Below are 15063 nucleotides of genomic sequence, written 5' to 3'. Positions count from 1 at the left end.
TTCATTGTTAGTAGGGTCAGTGTTGGAACGTCTGGACTCTTCAGCAACCAGTAGTCACACCCATGGTTACATGGGACAGTTGAAGAGATTAGGGATGTGGCTTCGGAAAGCTCCCCTTTGAATTAGTCTTTTTCTGGACAGCTATTAACTAGTGTTTTAAAACATTTTTTATCAAAGTATGACACACAGATACTACATGTACAGGCCAGTGACTTATCCCAAAGCAAACCCCAGTGTCTTCATGACCCAGGTGAAGAAGTACAATGTGACCAGCTCCCCAGAAGCCTCATGCCCCCCCTAGTAGCTACCCTTCCCCAACTGCAGGCACCACGGCTTAGTCCTGCCATGTTAAAGGACTTTTAAAACATGTCACTTATTCGTGGAGCCTGCTATGCTCCTGAGAAGGGAAAACACTGGATTTCTAGTTGTTATATACTAGTCCAAAAGGAAGTTGGAACAAGCTCTTGAAAATGTGCACAGGTAGGAACCAGTAGGGCCTTGAGGAGTTTCGAAGTCACGACTTCCAGGATCCCCTGTCACCCAGCTTCTGCGTTGCCTGGCGTCCCTCCATCTGGGTGGTGCTGAGCTGGAAGCCATTTACCCGCTCTCCCCGTTGTACGGGCCTCTCCTCTTTGCTGCCTTTTTAATCATGTCAGTCCCACCTTCCCCAATCATGTCCTCCTTTCAGAAATTGGAAGCAAGCTATCAATTTTGACCCCCTTTTAAAGTTCTTTTGTAGCATTAATTCCATGGATACTGAGTAGGATGAGATGGAGGGTTTTCCTTCCATCTGGAGCATTGGCTGTTGTTTGGGATGGATTGAGTTAAAGCATAATACAATATTTACATCTTTTTTGGAGTGGCACAGAGTCAGAAAGCCAGAAAGGCAGCCCTGGCGATGGGCAGAAGAGGCCTCTCACAAGCCTCTCACAGGCCTCTCACAAGCCCCCCACAGTAATGCTGCCCACAGGGCCGCCACGACCCCCAGGGGCCTGTCAGTCAGTGCCCACCAGGCCCTGGGCCTCCAGGAAGCACTAGCAGCCACCAGGGCTATGGTGAGCCTGCAGGTTAGAGCAGCGGGTTTCGTTATTGTTAGTGGGCATGACAAGTGGTAGTTTGCACAAGTAGATTCAGTTTTTTTTTTTAAATCTCTATTGGGGAATATTGGGGAACAGTGTGTCTTTCCAGGACCCATCAGCTCCAGGTCAAGTCGTTTTCAATCTAGTTGTGGAGGTCGTAGCTCACTGGCCCATGTGGGAATCGAACCAGCGACCTTGGTGTTATGAGCACTGTGCTCTAACCACTGAACAAACCGGCCTCCCTCGATGTAATATTCTTAATTTAAAAACCATAACATTTTCACAGTTCAAATAACATTAAAGAGAGTGGTTTTTAAAATTGTTTTAAAGGCAGAGCTTAAATACATAGTTGAAAAACATTGAATTATAGAGAACTTTTTTGATCACTTGTTTTTTTTTTTCAATGTTACCATTTTTTTTCCTTAATGCCTTAAAAATATAAAAGCTGTGAAATGTTACCTTTTTAACACACAGGTACTATATCCGTTCCTCTTTGGACCTTGGGCGTAAGGCCTCACTGCAGTTCATTCACTCCTTAAGATCACAGCAAGAAATATCTGGGCCCCACTGAGCCTGTGGGATCTGGGGTCAGTCTGAGAAGCTGAGCTTTACCAATAAAATTAAGCTAAAGATAGTTTAATTCTGTGTAGTCTTTCTTTTAATGTCAATTGTCAGTTGCCATCACAGAAACACTGTTGGTTCTCTTTTCCCTTAACTTGCTTGGACACAAATAGAGAAGACCTTCGAACTCAAGTTTAATTGAATAAAGATATTCTCAGGCTTAAACATGAAATGGCCAGATGGGGAAAAGAGGACGTTGTGGTTCTCGAAGTGAGGTCCCTAGACCAGCATCACCAGGAAACTTGGAAATGCAGATTTCTGGGCCCGTATCAGACCAGCTGACTGAGACCCTGGGGGTTGTGGGGGGGAGGGCGGTATTCTGTGTTAACCTGCTCTCCAGGGGAATCTGATGCTCACCCAAATTCAAGAATAAAGAGTGAGCAAGGCATTCACAGGCGAGCTTTCTGAGCAGAGCCCCCATGCCCACCCTCTATGCCCTTGGTCCCAGGGCCTTGTCTTAGCCAGGTCCGCCCTGTACAGCTGTCACCTCTCCCTTTTCTCATACCCTCCCTCTCATGCACAGTTCACACTCAGGGCCAAAGACACGCGTCTCTGTCTTTGTTTACAGTTCTTCTCTGGCTGCCCCTCGCTGTCTTTTCTCCTTCTTTCCATTTACCATTCACTTATTCAGCGACTGTTTAGGGAGTATGTCCTGTGTGTCGAACTGTCCTGTCCCAAGGATATAGAGGTGAACAAAATAGATGGGCTGTGCCCTCATGGGGCTTATCGGCTGGGGTGAGAAACACATTAAGAGACGATCCAACCTTAAATATAATCTCAAATCCTATTTCCTGAAGTCTCTCCTGATCACCCCATAATAATCTCTCAGATTCCTTACTGTGAGAGGCACTCAGAATCTAGAATTGCAAACCCCCAAATAATACCGTTTCCTGTTCCTCTGGTCCTTTCTCCCCTGAGGAATCTCCTAGTGACATTTGTCACTTTTGATCATCTGCCCTAAGGGATTATAGCTTTTGAGGGCAGCCAGGCCCTTCCTAATGAAAGCTGCATAATTGAAAGCCAGGTTTGGTATATAGAGTTTTATTCAGTATTAAACTTCATGGAAAACTCCAGAAGAGAAGTTTTCATTCATATTGCTACCCATGAGTTTTATTCTTTATTTTCAAACTTTGCTGTAGTTAATAGTTGCAAAAAAAATTATGTTAAGACAATCAGACTGCTAGGAGTTTGGTTCTAACAAGTTTACTGGGGAAGGGAGGGTGTCTTGCCTCAAAGTTTATGTTAAGAGCCAGTGACTATTGAATGGAAGAGTGCCTGTGATTAGTTTTAGGTCCCTTTGAGTGGGCAGAAAAGGGAGGGAGCACCCACTTCCCTCCTTCATTTGGGGGCCTCTAACCAGCCCTGAAGCCACAGGGTCTCTTTTGGGTCTTTGACTGAAAGATTGGGTAGAAAACATGGACCTTGGGCTTGGGTCTTCACAAGCTGAGGGAGGAGACAAAGTGGGATATCAAGACTAGGGGTGGCCTAGAAACCAGGCGTGTCGTTCCACAGCCGTGGGGCCGTTAAGGCAGGAACACCAGAGCACCCCCTTCCCTGTGTTACCTGGAAGCCCTTAATGAGCTCCAGCTTCTGCTCCATCTTCTAGCTGCCATCTAGTGAGGCCTTTTAAAAAGTCACGTGCCTCCCCACTAGCTTGCTTGAAGAGCTATTGTTATTTTCGTTGGAGTGCCTGAGGAAAGGCTTCTGAGGAGCCGTCCACCCTGGCTCTGGCCAGCCTGAGCTGCAGGCCCAGAGACACCATTTGGCTTCTTGCCCTCAGGTTCTTGAGAGGCTTGTCTTTTCTTGTTTAAATGATGCCTTGCTCCAGGAGGTGGTCATTAATACAGCTCTGAAAAGGAGTTCTTCTCACGACCCTCCCACTTCTAGGAGTTGGAGGCCTCTTCTGAAAACAATCAATGGGAAGACTTGATTCTAAACTGTGTTAGGCCAACTTTGAGAATGCTTTAACTTTTTTAAATTTAAAAATTTTTTTAAATTTTTTAAGTAAAAGTGTGGGCGAGATTTGATTATGTTGCATTTTATTCCTTTCTATAAAAATTTAGAAGTAGGACTACAAATCAGGATTGTGTGCATTTTGCAATCTTACTAGGTGTGTGGAGCCAGTTTTGCCTCATAAAATGAAATAGAGAAATGAAGGCAAACCTGCTTGGAGAGAGACATACTTTGTCATGGGTCCTTATTTACACATTTGAAAAGCATCCAAGATTCGATTGGTCTGTCTATTCCTGCTCACTGATTTTGCTTACATGAGCCTTCCTCCTTCCCCATCCAGGCAGTATTACAAATGTCTTATTGGGTTTTTTCTAAATCATTAGGGTTATCACGTAGCTATGACCAGCTAGATCATTCTAATTGGAAATTAGGTACTTCTCACATTGAAATCTCTCTGAAAGCATCTCTACAGATATCCTTCTGCTACATGCATATAGTACTGCATACTTTTAAAATATTTGAGTTCTCTAGCTTCCATGAATATTTCTAGAGAAATGTGAGTTATTGAGAAAGTCCTGTTGTTTATTCTGGTAACAAGTCTTTAAAAGACAGTTCTAGATCAATGACTAAAAGAAAAAGAAAAGTGTACACTGTCCTCCCTAAGTGTTACTTCAAAGTAGTGATGAGCTTACTAATTTGTTTTTAGTTGTGTATTTGGTTTACATTTTAGGGCAGTGCTTCTAAAACTTTCTGTGATGAAGGACCATCTTGTTTGATTTTTTTTTCCTCCTGCATAGACTAATACTTCAGTAAAACACAATAAAAATAGTTACTAGAGAATGAAATAAAAGTACAAAGATGTAAAAATAGAAGCCTCATTTGTTATTAGATTTGTAGACATACAATTACTCTGTAAACTTGCTATAAAAGTTTATAAATAATGTAATACCTACTTATCTCATCATGGACAGTAACAGTTCACAGACTGGTACCCTCTACAAACCACACTTTGAGAATCACTGTTGTAGAGTGTATGTGTATGTTACTGGTCCAAAGCCTAGGTGCCTGATGCTTTGAAAGGCCAAAACTCAGAACGTCAGAGTTTGGCATAGGAAAGGTTTATTGATTGAGAAGGCGCCAACCAAGAAGATGGGAGACCTAGTGGTATCTCAAATCCACCTTAAGAAAGTTCAAAGTACATCTTCTTTTATGTGGGGGTATGGGAAGTGGAAGGGGCATGAGGTGATTGAGGACTGCAGACATCTGGGCCCCAACAGGGGTTCGAGGAAGGTGGTGCTTAGTTTGTTGACCCTAATTGATGTGAGTCTGGTCTGGAGGTTCCTGCAAATCTTTGATAAACAACACATACTTCCCTTATCTCCTCAGGAGAGGCACTTTCTGGTAAGGGGCTGTTTTTGTAACACTCAAGCCACAAGCAGAATTCCTCTAATGATTAGCATGTCTATATGCAAGACTAGGCAGAAGCTATTAGCCTGAAGGCCATGGGAACAAAGCAGGCTTGAACAAGATGGAGTCAGAGAGGCCAAGTATTTTATTCTGTTACATGTATGCATTTGTGTCCTCTGTGACACACATTTAAATGTATTGAGTCCGATCACATTACAACATGTAACAGATCATCCAACAGCTTTTGTATGAGAGTTAAATGCACTTAATGAGTTCTTTGGCAAAAGTGGAATTTTTCTGGAAGTGAGTATCTAAATGCTTAAATTGTAAGCAAATACAGATAGTATAATTGTGAATACAGTTATCTGTTTCAAAACACAGTTGTCTGGTAATGCTTCTAAATGCATAAAGTAGAAGGTATTTTGTAATGTAAAATGAAATCACTTCCTCTCTGATTCACACTCAAGTTTAAATGGGCACAGATTCTTTAGATAGGAAATGTTCTCTGCAAAGTATATATACAAATGAGACTTTTAGCACTAAACAGTAGGAAATGTTTCTGTCATGTGAGGTATTAGATAAGTCAGTTGTTACTATCATACCTTCTTTGCCTCAGGGAACAGGTAATTATGGGACTGGTCTTTAGTCCCAGTGATTGACAGCCATTTTCTTAATGTTTACAAAATGAGGGAAAGTGTTTCATGCAAGTAACTCCACATTTTCATGAGCATTAACAAATTCTCAAGCTGATTCTGACGTTGATGGGTTGCAGCTGTCTTCGTCTTTCTCTCCCAGACACCGAGGCACAGGAAGGTAGTCACCCCAAGTGGGACTTGCGTGCCAGGCTCTGTGACCCCCTGAATGTCTTTCTGCCGTGAGAGGCAACGTGGCCTTTATAACAAAGCGTCAGAAGGAAGTTCTATGAAATTTTATTATGGCTGGCTTTAGGATGAGATGAGACTCATAATTCAAAATGATAATGAGGTGTAGGAGAAGTTATTCGGGCCCTTAAAGACCAAGCTTTATTCCTCTGCGGGACTCCCCACTGCCTGGCAGAGTGCCCAAGACAGCACAGGCACAGGATGAGTTCATAAGGGATTGAATTAGGTGCCATCAAAATCAGCTGAAGCAATTCAGTAAAAGGCAAGTCACTTTTAGAAGGAAAACTAACTACAAAGTGCTTGTACATGAAGATACCAGAGAGTGAGTGGCATTGAGGAGAGGGTTACCACGTGTCCTGGTGGTGTAGAGAGCAGGCAGGCACAGGCTTGGCTGAATTAGAGCCGTGTCCTCTGGTCTGGACGACATAAGGACCACTATCTTGATTAAACAGAAAGTTAGGTCTACAACGTAAAGGCCAATGGACTTGCGATTGTTCTGTTTAGATGGTGGAAGTTATGAGAGGAAGGACCATTCTCCAGAAGGTGCAGCCAGCTGAGGGTGTTTTCTTAAGGCCTGAGCTCAGGACATCCTAGGCTGTGAGTGTCAGGCAAGGTGGGGCAGGAGTTAGAATTCAGCCCATTCCCAGATGCTCAAGGCCTGAGATACGAGCTTGTTGTTTCTTTGAAATACATACGTATCTCTGGAGTCACAGTATTTTGTTATGAAATGTCCCAAGTACTGAAACAGCAATGCTTAATTACTTTCAAATTAGCCCAGTTGCATTCAGACATAACTGTATGTGATGAAATTGAGCCATGGAAAAACTTGGGCTGGGAAATCCACATTCCTCCACTTGATTCTAGACTGAAAAGTAGTGGCAGCTCAATCACTGTGGTCATTTAACGCAGGCCAAGTGCTTCACCACGTGTCACCCAACAGGCAGAAAGGCTCTGTGTATAATGAGGAAGGAAAAGGCATTTGAAAGCACACACAGTTCTACTAGAATTGTACATGTTCCTTCCCCTTCTCCAACTTGGGTCTTTTAATGGTTCAGGATGTGTTCAAGCTGTAATCTATGACACCTTTATCTGCCTAGGTCATAACATTGTGTTTTCTTGGGCTTTAAAAATAAATCTGGGGGAGGGAAATTGAACCTGCATGGTGATGTGAGGCAAGAGCAGGAGCTGAGAAAGTCAAAATCACGGTTTCCATGGTAACGTTTAACTTGTCTGGGTCATACACATTTCTCCAGAAATACATTCACCAGACTACCTAGTGAGAAAAATTGCTCCACGGGCATACAAATGTAGATCTCCCAATTCGCACATTCTAAAAGGTCTTCTCCCAATTAATTCGTCTGTCCTAACTAACTAAGCCTGGGCAAGGAACTAACAGAAGCCTACGGTCTGACTTCAGAACCAGCATCTTTTCCACGGTAGCAATGAGTTTTCCTGTTACTAATTCCATTGTCTTCCTTTCTCCTTTGTAGATATATGTTGGGTAAAGGAGGAAAACGGAAGTTTGATGAGCATGAAGATGGGCTGGAAGGCAAAATCCTGTCTCCCTCTGACGGTCCATCCAAGGTGTCTTACACCTTACAGCGCCAGACTATCTTCAACATTTCCCTTATGAAACTCTACAACCACAGGCCCCTCACAGAGCCCAGCTTGCAAAAGACCGTCTTAATCAACAACATGTTGCGGCGGATCCAGGAGGAGCTCAAACAGGAAGGCAGCCTGAGGCCCGTGTTCACCCCGTCCGCCCAGCCCAGCGACTCGCTGAGCGACAGCTACCGAGAGGCCCCGCCCGCCTTCAGCCACCCTGCGTCCCCGCCCACGCACCCCTGCGACCTCGGAAGCACTACCCCCCTGGAGGCCTGCCTCACCCCGGCCTCGCTGCTCGAGGACGACGATGACACTTTTTGCACTTCCCCTGCCGTGCCGCCTGCGGCGCCTACCAAACTCTCACCTCCAGCTCTCCCGCCGGAGAAGGACAGCTTCTCCTCCGCCTTGGACGAGATCGAGGAGCTCTGTCCCACATCTACCTCCACAGAGGCCGCAGTGGCAGCGACTGACAGCTCGAAAGGGGGCGCCAGCGAGTCCAGCGCACAGAAACCCGAAGGGCTCCAAGAGGGCCGCCCCGACGACCCGAAACTGATGGACTCTCTGCCTGGGAATTTTGAAATCACCACGTCCACGGGGTTTCTGACGGACCTGACCCTAGACGACATCCTGTTCGCCGACATTGACACGTCGATGTATGATTTCGACCCCTGCACATCCGCGTCGGGGACAGCCTCCAAAATGGCCCCCGTGTCCGCGGACGACCTCCTCAAGACTCTCGCTCCTTACAGCAGCCAGCCCGTCGCCCCGAGTCAGCCTTTCAAAATGGACCTCACAGAGCTGGACCACATCATGGAGGTGCTCGTCGGGTCCTAAGACCGCGGGGGGCCCAGTGACTGTGCCCGCCCCGAGCCTGCGAGTGTCCCTGCGCCCTGACAGCTCTCCGCACTGTGCATGCACCCTTGCTTGCCTTTTTCAGAGAAAAAGAACATTTTACAAAAGGATCACACTAGTTTTTGCTTTGAGCAGAGTTGGAGTGCCTTCATCCAAGTATGACCACTTTTAATACACCTTTTTGAGTGGTTCCTCAGAGACCTACAACCCTGGACTAGGAAAGAATACATTGGAAGACAATGTTGCTATATCGAATGGCAAAAATAAACAGTTCAAGTGAAGCACAAGAGATAAATACGTTGGGAAAGCTGTAAATTGCATGTGCATATTTGTCTATTTTTTCTATAAGTTTTATTGCAAGAGGTAAAAAAAAAGAAAATATATATATATATTATTTAGATAATCTCAGTACCTTTTCTGGCATTTTCGCCCTGTATAAGTTGACTTGGCAATTCAGCCTTTTTAGAGGCATTAACTACTCCTCTTAAGTGTTGCATTTACATGGCTGTTTAGAAACTGCTGCCCAAATTTATTTTATATTTTTGTACAGATTCTGCAGTTTATGATATTGTTTTTCTAAAAACAAATGCTGTTTATACATATGAGATAGCTATTTTGATAGGATTTGCTCACATAGTTCCTGCAAACTTCAGATGTACAAGTTGCACTTGTACTTTTATAGCGTTGTAATGTTTTATATGTGTTTGGTGCAAAGAGAAAATTGAATCAAATCAATCTACAGTTGATGTCCCCAAATGCAGGCAGACACACACACACACACACACACACACACACACACACAGCGCTTTAGGAAAGAGCCAGGTGATATCACACCCAGATTTCACAAGCACCGACCCCCTGGCATGAACAGCCGCCAGCACTGTGACTTCCAAAGCCAGAGCCACGTCTGCTCATCAAACTTACATTAAGCAGTTGGCGGGAGGTGGCTGTGGAACTCGGGATTAAGTGATGGTTCTCTTTAGCTCCCTCTCTTGAGGGGAAAGCTACCGAATATTCACTGTATTTATGCCAAGTTTGCGCTTTTAATTGTTTTTATTTTTTTTAAATGAAAACCTAGATCTTTCCTTTTTGGCAAAATTTTTATGATGACCTGAAATTTTACATGCAAACAAAATTTTATGAAAAGCAATCAACCTCTTCATGGAACTAAACCCTATTGCAGTGCTTAGGACTCATACAGAAAAAAAAAAATCTCCCCCAGAAGGCATCCATCATGTTGCTCAGTTGTCTTTTCCAGCTTCCCTTCCCAAGAGCTTTAAGTTCTCCCTGTTGCTAAGCGCTGCAAATGGCATCTTTCCTGATCACCACAGTGAGCTCGGCTCACCTCGGCCCAGCCTGGGATGCACTCGTAACGTCCGTGGCTCTTGAACCTGGAGTTGGTCCCATTATGTCACGGCTTCCAATCTGGTTGCTTTCTTGAATCAACTGCTTTAACTACAAGGCTGTTTTACCCAAATACGCAGACAGGACACACTATGCATGTTTCTCCTCCTTCCCCTTGCCACCACCCCCCTATCCCCAACCCTCCCCTCGGACACTTGAGAAGTAGCTTTTTATTCCTAGTGGTGTACATTTAATTTTAAAATGTTTGCAATGTATCATGCTTGTTGCAGGAATTGTTTATGGCCTTTTCTTTTCAGTTTTTTCTTTCTTCCAATGGTACTTTAGCTGGTTACAACCTATATTGTTGAAATGCAGATGGCTTCTTTAGGAATAACTTTTATATTTATTTAAGAATTTTTAAATTATGGGATTTGTGTTTTTGTTATTGTCTTTGTTGTTAGTCATTTGTCAATATTCAGTCACCAATTCTGCTCACTTCTTGCCATGGATAAAATTGAGTCTTTCTGGCCAATTAAAAAAAGACAGCTTTATAAAATGGCACTTTAAACAAGCCACAGATCGTTTTATTTTTATAATGCACATGGCAAAACAAATACATTTGTGATGAAGGAACTGCTCATCTAATCAAAAGATTCCTGTATGATAGGATTAAATCTTTCTACATCCTAATTTACTTTCTTCCCCCACTTGAATGTGTTTTTAAAGGCTAATTATCAACTCAGTAGAGCAGTGAGAAAAGATCAAATTGTACTTGTTCTCCTACAAGCAACCTCCGCCAGGGACACCTCTTACTGCTGCAGATGTGTCATTTCCTTAGGTAGGACCAGGGACCATATAGTTAAGGTGAAGGTTGTCATAGATGCTTCTGGTGTCACTGTGCCTGCCCATTTTAAGAGCTTCCTTTTTCTGTGGAGAACAAGTCTGCCCAGACGCCATGCTTTTAACTGGAGGACCTGGGAAACTTCCCCCATGCTGCACACTTGTACGCATGTATACATACACAATAGTGTTGATTATTCTGAACAATAACAGGGTAAGGCGGTTGATTTGCCATTGTTAAAAACTGATTTACAGTAACTTAGAACAACTGTACTTTGGTTGGATTAGCAAATCGTGTGTTTAAACAAATCCCATATGTTGGGCAACAGTTCACATAAGCACAGCGAAGTGTTGCCCAAACGTGGTTCTCTGACTCTCTCATATTTATAAGGCTGGGCTTCAAAATCAAAACAAGTCTCCCCCCACCCCGCCCACCAGCAGCAGGCAAATGCTTGTTAACTCTGGACACCCTTGCCATAAATTCTTGATATTCAAGGTCTACCGAGGAAGACATGGGAAATGAATGGCCCATTTTAAAAAGAACAAAACCATCAAGTGTTCAAGTTATTTTGTGTCTTATTTTTACAAAGTGATGTCCCAAGAGGGAAGAATCAGAGCCAGCCTGGGTGTGACCTCCACGTCCCTGTTTGCGTGGGGGACGTGCTTCCCGATGCCACCTGGTTGCATTACCTTCCCCTTCGTAAAGGACATGGTGTGGCATTCAGAGGCGGGCAGGCAGTTTGAGGTGCCTTTATGAAAAAGACATGCTGGATGGGGCTGGGAGAGGACAATTATTGACATTGACGTGCAATGAAGTGACAAGATGAGAGCAGAATAATAAGAGCTTTGAATTTGAAGTGATTTTTTTTCATAAGTTATTTATTCCTTTTTTCTGTGTAAATATATTTATTTTACTGTGGAGCTCTAACAACATCTGGATCGTAACATGTGCAGAATGTATGGTAGGAATGTATTCTCTTGTAGGAATGTCAATCTGTATTAAAAGGGGGTCCACGCCAGACCCCTGGGTCTTCTCATTGTATGCACAGTCCACATTCATTTTTACTCTATTCTCTAATATGGGTCTATTTGAAATATGCAAAAGGTATAGATGAGGAATGTTTTAATACCTCCAAATTTTTAAGAAAATCGAGCATCAAAGGGTTGATATTTTTAAATGTTTTTTAGTAGCACTTTCTCTTTATGACAGAAGGGGCAACCACACCGACACCCTCGTTCACACCAAAGGGTGAGACCTAGCCAGAGCCTCCTTACACCTTGAGTGTCTTTATCAACCGAGCTTTTTATTGCCATAGCCCCTTGGAGTCCCAACTGCCCTGAGGTCGATCAAGGAAAATTTCTTAAACAAATAAGCTCCAAAGAGCCAAAGTATCAACTTACGGATTGTTTTTAAAGCTTAAATTTATTAACCACCTTTGTGGTAAACAAAGAATTATGAATACCGCAGGGCAGCCTTCTTAAATGAAAAATATAAAACAACAACGATCGTCTACTTTGTGCAGCAATTGTTATTCTCTGTATGAATTGTCTTAATTTCAAAACCTTGCTGTTACAAATTGGGCCTTTGTACATTTTCTGAAAACACTGAAAAGAGCATATTTAACCTGTTCTGGCTGTAAATGGTTAGCATCCTGTCATTGCTGACAACAGCAAGGTGTGTGCATCCTGCTGGGGTACAATTGTTTTCAGTGCTTCTAAGAATGAGGCTAAATGGTTCTTGAAAATCAGCCAGGATCAAATGCTATTGCAGACAAAGCCAGTACAAATTTTGGATGTCTTTTGGGGATAACAGGTTGTAAGAGAAATGCAGTCCATACAAGGAAACAAGCAAGATTTTGGAAAAGATGTACATAGTTTGGTGCATGGTTTTTTTGAGGAGGGCTTTTGTCACAAAAAGGAGGTGTAACCTTTCCCCCACAGACCTGAGAGCTGTGCCTTTTCTATGCAATATTACAGACGTTACATCGGAACCCAGATGGCTGTATTCACATGTAGGTTTGGGCTGTAATCTAAACAATTGGACAGATTAAATGTACATGGAAATGAGCAGTCTTACTTTTGTAGTTTTATATTATACAATAAACAGTTAAAAGATGAGAGAGGCGTGTCTGTCGTTTCCTTCTGGCCAGAGCGTAACCAGTTCAGGTCCCACTTTGCTCGTGTAGAGGAACAGTCCACCCGCCGCCTCTGCTGGAGTGGGTGCTGTTGACCTTCTCTCACCGCCTTGGTCTCTGGAGCACCTTTCTCTCCTGGTTCTCCCCCTGGCTCTTGGGCCCTTCTCCACCTCCTCATTCTCACGTCCCTCCCCCAACTCTCTCGAAACATTGTTTTTTTTCAGGGTTAGGTCAGTGACCAGGTTTTTGCTGAGCCTCCACGCCTACTGCTTGCTTTCCTGAGGAAATGTAATCCACTCAGGTCTCTGGAAACTTGTTTCAAGGTCCTGCCTCTCCTGAACTCTGGACTTAAGTATCTACCACGCTTTGTCTCAATCCGCCTCGTGTCCTCGTGGGGCCGATCCTTCCCCTTTCAGCCTCTCTTTGGCCTCATCACCCTTCTCCCAGGCCTGGTTCCTGCAACGGGGCCTCCAGTGCAAGCTCCTCTTCCCAAATGTCTGACGCTCCCGCCATCTCCTCTCCCTCCCTCCCACAGCTTCCCCTGCTCGGGCTGTCTTCCCTCCTTGCCTCTGGTTATTGCACCGGCTTCCTAACTACCACAGGGGTTCAGCTTCCTTGGTGCTAGAACTGACATCCCAAAGCACCAGTGGTTCACACATTTGTTGCACACCCTCCCGCAGGCCCCTGGTTTATGCAGGCTGGCCCTCCTCCACCATCTTCCAGAAGTTAATGGAGGCGAACTAGTGCAACCTCCTTAGCAGCTGGGATCCAGCCACACCTGGTCCAGGCAGTTCTGTGCCACTGCACCAGCTGGGGAAGGAATGGCCTGGATATGAAGGTCCCATTCAATCAGCAATGGAATATGGGGGAGGTGGGTGTTGGGGAGGTGTTACGGGATGAATTGTGTCCTCCAAAAAAGTTACGTTGAAGTTCTAACCTCTAGCACCTCAGAATGTGCCCTTAATGTGGAAACAGGGTGTTTATAGAGATAATCAAATTTAAATGAGGTTATTAGGGTAGTCTCTAATCCAATATGACTAGAGTCCTTTAAAAAATGGCTGATTTCAACACAGAGAAGCACATGGGGAGAGCACCATGTGAAGATGAGGACAGAGATCGGGAACGTCTGCAAGCTGAGGGACACCAAAGATGGCCAGCAAACCTCCAGAAGTGAGGGGAGAGGCCTGGAACATTCTTCTCACAGCCCTCAGAGAAACCAGCCCTGTTGACACTTCGATCTCTGACTTCCAGCCTCCAGAACAATAAACTGTTGTTGTTTAAGCCACTTGGTTTGTTATGGCAGCTCTAGCAAACTAATACGGGCAGAAGCACAGGATGAGGCTTCCCAGACATCCCGGTAGAGATACTCCTTAGGCCGCTAGAAATAAGCCTGTTGCTCAGTAGAGTGGTTTGTCTCTGGAATATGAGCATCTGCTATTAATCAGAGATAAAACTTTGGCGACTCGTTCTATCTCTCTGTGCTTGTGAGGACAAGATAAAGTCATAGCTCCTAAATCTCTTTGAAAATGTTGACAGTACAATAAAAATGCAAGTTATGAATGTTGTCTATCCTCTCATGCCTACAACAACTGTGCCTAGCACATAGTAGGTGCTCAAAACATTTATTGAATTAAAAGAAGAAAAAACTGTCTAGGACCTGAGAGACACCCAGAACTCAGTCTTCCTTTTCTGGGTCCAGGCCCTCTTCCTTGTCTAGGTCCCAGGCCCACCCCCATCCTGACCCCATGAATGTCCCATTCCCAGCATGCTCTGGATCGTGCTCCCACTTCTGCTTGTAGAAATTCTGCCCATTATTCCAAGGCCAAGTTCAAGAGCCCGTCCATGAAGCCGTCACCACATCCCTGAGTCAGAACCAACCGCTTCTTTTCTAGAGGGCTCTTTGCCTCTGCAAACACACTTAACAAGTCCTGCCATGTCTTAGGTTAGCTGCACACCAATTGTCTCCTCAGCTACCCTCTGCTGTTCTGAAGAGAAGCAACCTTGTGATGTGCATATTTGCCAGAGCTCAGCCAACTATGGCCATTGGCTCAAATCCTGTCCACTGCCTGTTTTTGTAAGTACACTTTTATTGGAACACAGCCACGTTCATTGATTTGTGTATTGTCTATGGCTGCTGTCCTACTACAATGGCACAGAGAAAATATAGCTCTCAAAATCTAAAGTATTTCCTCTTGAGCCCTTAACAGATAATGTTTGCCAAACCCTGATCTTTGCAAACCACACAATGCTTAGGATGGGATCTGGCCATAGCTGGGCCAGGCCACACTCCCTGTGCTCAGGGATTTACATAGACTGGGAAGTACACCCCAAGAAAATGAATAGAGT

At 44.2% G+C, this 15063-nt stretch overlaps 1 protein-coding gene across 2 annotated transcripts in view; it reads left to right on the top strand.

Annotated features, from left to right (window-relative positions):
- The window catches only part of SERTAD2 (SERTA domain containing 2), a 102474-nt gene extending 89774 nt beyond the window's left edge, over positions 1-12700 (top strand). For both annotated transcript variants that reach the window (XM_019718043.2, XM_019718033.2), the window contains exon 2: positions 7432-12700. In XM_019718043.2, coding sequence (XP_019573602.2) covers positions 7436-8380 — 945 coding nt within the window. In that variant the 5' untranslated portion in view covers positions 7432-7435 and the 3' untranslated portion in view covers positions 8381-12700. The remainder of the gene's footprint in view (positions 1-7431) is intronic.
- The last annotated feature ends 2363 nt before the right edge of the window (positions 12701-15063 follow it).

Source organism: Rhinolophus sinicus, linkage group LG05 (genome assembly GCF_036562045.2).
Source record: "Rhinolophus sinicus isolate RSC01 linkage group LG05, ASM3656204v1, whole genome shotgun sequence".
Taxonomy (NCBI): Eukaryota; Metazoa; Chordata; class Mammalia; order Chiroptera; family Rhinolophidae; genus Rhinolophus; species Rhinolophus sinicus.
This window is presented reverse-complemented; position numbering and strand designations above follow the sequence as displayed.